A 6,675-nucleotide genomic window follows, 5' to 3' on the forward strand; every position below is an offset into this window, starting at 1 on the left:
TTTCCTAAAATACCGGGGTAAATACGAACGCCACTGTATTTCAGAAAAATCTTAGGGAAAATAAATTTAAAGTATTGCAATTGTTAAACTTATATAAAAACTCAAAAAAAATACGATAATAAACCTATTATGTAATAATGCATCATATATAAATACAAAAATCAAACAGGTTAAAAATTAAAATGCATTACACAATTAAAACCTTCAATAACTTTATCAAATCATAACGGATTTTTGCAAAACTTGGGACAGAAAGTATTTTGGAGTGATTGAATGTAAATACAAAAATAAAAGTCAAATTTTTTAAATTCAACATGGCGGACTTTCCTTAAACTTATTTTTAAAAATGATCAAATTTGCTAACTCCAAATTCGTAATCAGCGACCCTGAAACCCCCCGAGTAACAATTTTCGAGCGAATCCAATGAATTTTTTAATTCTCGTCCGCCATTTTGAATTTTGAAAAACTGACTTCAAATTGGTAATTAGCGACCCCAAAAACCGTAGAATACCAAATTTTATTAAGATCCTGAAAAACTTTTTTCAACAAACCATTTGGCAAAAAAATTGAAACACTCCTTCGAGAGAACAGAGATTAAGTTTCTGCTTATTAATTACTAACGAGGATACGTATAGAAAGAAAAACTTTTTTCTATGTACTTTTATAATGTTAAAATAATAGTGTAATCAAATAAAAACAATTTTGTGTGGCTTTGATGTAAAAAAAAATTATTAAAAATACCGTTCGGATTTACCCCAGTTTTCCAATTTTCTTGGGTAAATACGAACGGTCTGATATTATTAATAAAATTTTACAGAAGGCAAAAATCAAATATAGTTTCTGTTCTAGTATTCATAACAAACAATTATAAATAATAAAATGAATTTTTAGCTTCTTTTTCTTCAAATACGAGACAAAATACTGAAAGAGTGTCGTCTTTGATTTTCAATCTTTTTTGCAATACTTGTTATCTTTGTTTATGCTGTTGCTAATTAACAAACAAAAAATGGGATAATACTTAGAATCTCTTTAAGAGGATCTGAGGTAAAAATTCTCATATCGAACTTATTTTTAAAAATTTTAATTAAGCTGAAATAATTAGCGTTCGGATTTACCCCCCGTTCGGATTTACCCCGACTGACCCTAATTTGTTGAAGTCTGATTTAAGCAATTTATTCGAATTAAAAATTTTGTCGTAGTTTTTAGTTTTTACGGTCAAAAAAATTTCAGGCAATACTTGATAAAGTTTTACAGATTTTTAAATAACATTTTTTTAAAATAATAATAATTTTGGGAAGAGTTAATTTTAGAAATAATTGAATTTTCAATTTTAATTTTTGAAATTAATTGAACTTTAAGTGATTTTTAATTTGAAATTGCAGACAAAAATACAATAATTTGAAAACAAGAACAAGAATTTTAGTTAAAAATTTGTTAAATAATTGAAATAATGAAAATCTGAAGATCTGCATTGTATACTAAAAAAAATGTATTTTGTTTAAAATTTTTTTTAAAATGTAAAAAAAGTCGAAAACGTCGCATTTTATTAAAACAAGTCGAAAAAAGTCGTATTTTTGAAAAAAAGTCGAAAAAGTCGTATAATCCGAGGCCTGCATACAATATTCGTGTCAAAAATTGAAAAATTTTATTCAATTGAATTAATATGAATGTTAGAGCAATCAAGATGGCAATTCCCTGTCCTTCTTTTTTTTTTTTTTTTTTTTACAAATATTGACCTAAATTAAAATTATAATAATAAAAAATATAAAATCATAATTTCAATATGATTTTATATTTTTCATTATCATTATTCTAAATTATAGTTTATTCTTTATTGTAATTAAAAATTTTTAAAATGCAAATTCAAAACATATGAGGAGTATGTTTTCGAAAATTGATAAATCCATATTTTTTTATTTCGAGAAATTTAAGGTTTTGAGAAGCGTCACTTTTTAGACATAATTTCAATTTATTAGATTCTTCCGTTGTTGCCACGATATTTTTTTACTACATATTTAAAATATTAAAGAAAAATCGAACAAATTTCATATATAATATTATTTTTATAGTGTTAAATCTGCATTTATCTCCACTCTTTTGAAAAATGGATTTATCAACTTTCGAAAATTTGCTCCTCATATTTAGGTAGATTCAACGATTTTTAAAAATTCGTAGTTTTCAACAACATTCAAAATAGTAACGTGAAAAGTCTCTAATTTTAAATTGAATTCCTTGACTTTTCCAAATTTAGAAAGTTTCAAATTTTCAAATTTTTATTCAAGGTCGCTCGCCACTCTGTCAAGATAACGTGCAATCATAGATGTATAAAGAGTATTTATACTAAAAATTTGCATAAAAATTTTTGCTATTTTTAAAATTTTACACTTTCATGTAAAAAATTTATTTCCTAAATAAAGGATACACATCAGCTGACAATGGAGAATCGCAGACGACCTCCTTCAAAGGAGACTTTTCTTTGGGTTTAATGCGTTCGGCTCTTTCCAATTGCTGAATACCATCAAGTGTAAGATCAATATTATTAAACTTTGAAATGCTGAATGCTGCCCACATTTCCACAATTTGTTCTTCATCTTTTCCGAATTCATAACACAATTCAATGCCTACAAAAAAACTTCATATTAATAAGATTATTAGCATGGAAGTATATTATGGCTTTGAGTCTCATGAAATTTGTCATTCAAGAAAAAAAACATTTCTTCGTAAATTTCCTACAAAATACTAAAAATCCCTCAAATTAGAAATGCGTTGTAACAATTTCTAAAGTGATTAAAAACAGTAATCTATAATTATTATATAATAATAAAATGCTTGGTCTGTCCTTCTGTCCTAACTTGAAGTTGGCCTTTTCTGATTTCACGTGTTTTTTTGAATAGTAATCTTATGACGTCAAATTTTGACAATTCTTTTTCTCATTTTTGCCAAAGTTGTATAATTGTGTTTCCAAATTTCGGAATAAGTTTCTTTAAAATTCCAAATTCGAAAATTCAATTCACGAAGCTGAAGTACACAACGTTTACCAACGAAATTTTTTTAAAAGTTGTATATTGATTCAAAATAATAATAATAATAAAATTTTAGATGCTTTTAAATTCAAATTATTGAAAATTCAATTAATTTTGAATTCAAATTGTTGAGAATAATTAAATTTTATTTGATTTTAAATTTGGAAAATAATTGAATTTCAGTTCATTTTGAATTGAAAATTTTGGGAAATAATTGAATTTGAATTGAAATTTTGGATAATAATTTAATTGAAGTTCATTTTTGATTGAAAATTTGGATAATTAATTTTGAATAGAAATTTTAGAAAATAATTGAATTTTATTTCATTTTAAATTGAAAACTTGGTAAATAATTAAATTTTAAATTGAAAATTTTTGATAATTATTGAATTTTAATTGATTTTGAATTAAAATTTCGGGTAATAATTGAATTTTAGTTTATTTTGAATTGAAATTTTTAAAAAATAATTCAATTTTATTGTGATATATATTTTTTTAAATTATAAACAATTGTTAAATTTTATAAAAATTTTAATTAAAAAATAATTTTGATATAATTGAATTTGGCGCGTTTGCGCGCGTTTAATTTTGCTAGTTTATTTAATAATTTTTTACAGGGTGTCTAACAATTGCTAGGAAAAAAATTCCCTAATTTTTCATTGACTTTTCCATGACTTATTGAATTACACTAAAAAATTTTTATTTTGATCAAATAAAATTAATTTTAATACAATTAAGTCATTTACCTGTCTATTATCCACTAATTTCATAATGAACCAAATAAATAATGTTTCATAAAAAATAAAATTTTTAAGTGAAATAAATAAACTAATTGGGGACGTATAAATGTTCTCAACATTTAATTTAAAATAATTTTTACGGCGTCAAATCTTAAATTATCAAATTTTTATTTCGTAAAATTATATAAAGCAGATTTTCTAGTAAATCGAATTTCAAATTAATACAATTTCAATTTAACGGAATTTATGTCAAGTAAAATTGCATAAAGAATTTTTTTTTTAACAAAATTGTTATTTTAGTAAATTTCGATTTATCAAAATGTTTACTTAACAGTATTGTCATTGAATAAATCCACAATTAACAGAATTTTTATTTAACAAAATTCTTAATTAACAAAGTTTTTATTAAAGAAAATTTTAATTTTAACTAATTCTTATTTAACAGAATTCTCATTTAAGAAAAATTCTACTTAGTTTTATTTTGTCAATTTTTCTATAGACATAAATTTCGTCAATTTGAAATTACATTAATTAAAATTTTTTTAAAAGTATTAGAAAACATGCTTTATAAGAGTTCTGCTAAATAGAAATTCTTTTAAATCGAATTTTAGTTAAATGTAAATTGAAAATTTTGCATAATATAAAATTCACTTTATACAATTTTGCTAAATAGAAATTTGATAATTTAAGATTCGACGACGTAAAAATTTTTATAAGTTAAAATTGGGTATTAGCATTAAATAATAAATTATTCGTATAAATGAATAATTTACTTTATTTGAAGCTGAACCAATAAAATAAAATTGTATCAAATAATTTTTATTTATATTAAAAAACCCAATATTTAACTGAAAAAAATTAATTAATTGTTCCAAATTTGAAAAATCATTTATTATAGACTCAATAAATAGTAGTAAATAATTATTTACTTAATGAATATAAGATACATCACATGCTTAATAATTGAGTGTAAAGGCCAACTTTTTAATTTGCATTTGCTTTGAGAAAAAAGTAAAAAAACATTTGAAACAAATAGTAACTTTAATTTATTTATAAAAATTCCAGAAAATTAAAGAAATTCCTTGACTTTTCCTTGACCGTTAGACACTCTGTATTAATATTAACAAATTTTAAAGCAATTTTTAAAAAATCATAAAAATTCAATATTTAATCGATAGCAATATTATTTAAAAGTTAATTACTGTTTTTTAAAGGGTTTCCACAAATTTTTCTTTATGTTAAACAAACATTGTATACAGAAAATTTCAAATACTAACAATTCTTTTTATCCAATATATTCGAAAATTCAATTATTTTCCAAAATATAATTTAAATTATTATTATTATTATTTTAAAAACTAAATTATTTCATAATTTTGAATTAATTCCTCAATAATTGAATTATTTTTAAAATTTTTAGTTCAAAATCTTTTAAAAATAGAAAAAATCAAAACTTTTAATTGTAACTTTTTTAATATTGATTTATTACTATTAAATCCATACAATTATGATATTTATAAAAAATGTTAACTAAAACTCTGCAAAATTTTATTATTTTCAAAAAATTCAATCAACTTCTTCAATAATTCAATTGTTTAAATAATTACCAAATTAAAATTATTGTTTTTAACACATTAATTTTAATTTTTACAAAATTGATTTATTTGTAAAAAAGTTACATTATAAATTTTTCAAAAATTTCATTATATATTATTAAAAATTTTGATTGTAGCTCTTCGAGATACTTATTGATTATTTCTAAATATCGAAATTATATTTTTACAAAAATCTTTTAAAATTTAATCATTAACAAAAAATGTAACTGATTAACTTGGAAAATTTAATTAATTAAAAAAGAATCTTCAACAACTGAAATTTAAAAAAAATTCCAATTACAAATCTTCTGAAATTTAATTAATTTTAAATATCTTATAATAAAAATTATTCGAAAGTCTAAGTAGATAACAAATTTTTTTTCTAAAATTTAATTATGGCCTGAAAGTATAAAAAAATTTAGGAGTATGAGTTTACAAAAAAAATTTCATTAGAAAATCGTCTGAAATGGAATTATTTCTAAAACTATAACCTTTTAATCTCAAATAATTCAATTATTTAAATACATTTTTAAAACTTTTGTACATATTTGTGTGAAAATAATTGTAAAAAATGTGCGTCTATTTGTTGGAAGTCAGAAATTTAGTAAGGTATGAATTTGAATGGATTTTGACAATGAAAGTTTCTTTACATCACATTTAATTTTTTGGATTTGAATTTTTGTTCTTAAATTTGAATTTTAATCGATTATCATAAACTGAGATTTTAATAGTATTTTAATTAAACTAAAAATATTATTTTATAAAATTTAAAAAAAGAAAATTAAACAAAAGATAGGAGATTAACCTAAAAAAATAGTAAATACACAAAACTCACACTTTTTTAAAGCTTCGTCACTTTCTATTTTGCAACCCAAAATCTGAAATTGCTCTTTTAATACTTCCTCTGTAACCATTGTTCCTTCTCTACTTTAACGAAAACAATAAAAAAAATTAATTATTTTTCCTTTTGATTCGCATTTCAATACAAACTGATACAAACTGTCAACAGCACTCTCTTTCTCCCGCCAAAACAAACTATAGAATCATTAAAAATGTACACCGCAATAGACATCGGAAACTAGTTCACAAACGTGAAGCTTCAGATAAAAAAGGACAGAAAGAACTCTCTGCTCTGTCATTTTCTATCTCATGCTTCGTTGGGTGTTTTCGGGAGTTGCTGTGGCTGTGTCAGTTCATCGAGATATTTCGAGTTCAAGATATGACGTCAGAGGCCTGGAGGGACAACAAACAGACGACACAATGTTATGGTACATTTTGGACGTTTCACTGTCGTCGATGATCGACTCTCAAATAGAA

General features: G+C 22.6%; 1 protein-coding gene across 1 annotated transcript in view; it reads right to left on the reverse strand.

The window, feature by feature from the left end:
- Window positions 1–6,342, reverse strand: part of LOC127287487 (DNA polymerase alpha subunit B) — a 38,780-nt gene extending 32,438 nt beyond the window's left edge. The window contains exons 1-2 of the mRNA XM_051314447.1: window positions 6,194–6,342; window positions 2,423–2,621 (exon numbers count right to left, since the gene is read on the reverse strand). Of these exons, the coding sequence (XP_051170404.1) occupies window positions 2,423–2,621; window positions 6,194–6,272 (278 nt within the window). The 5' untranslated portion in view covers window positions 6,273–6,342. The remainder of the gene's footprint in view (window positions 1–2,422; window positions 2,622–6,193) is intronic.
- Between the last annotated feature and the right edge of the window lie 333 nt (window positions 6,343–6,675).

The sequence above is a fragment of the Leptopilina boulardi genome, unplaced genomic scaffold (genome assembly GCF_019393585.1).
Source record: "Leptopilina boulardi isolate dan_hultmark-lab unplaced genomic scaffold, ZJU_Lbou_2.1 LbouV2_371, whole genome shotgun sequence".
In the NCBI taxonomy this organism is placed as follows: Eukaryota; Metazoa; Arthropoda; class Insecta; order Hymenoptera; family Figitidae; genus Leptopilina; species Leptopilina boulardi.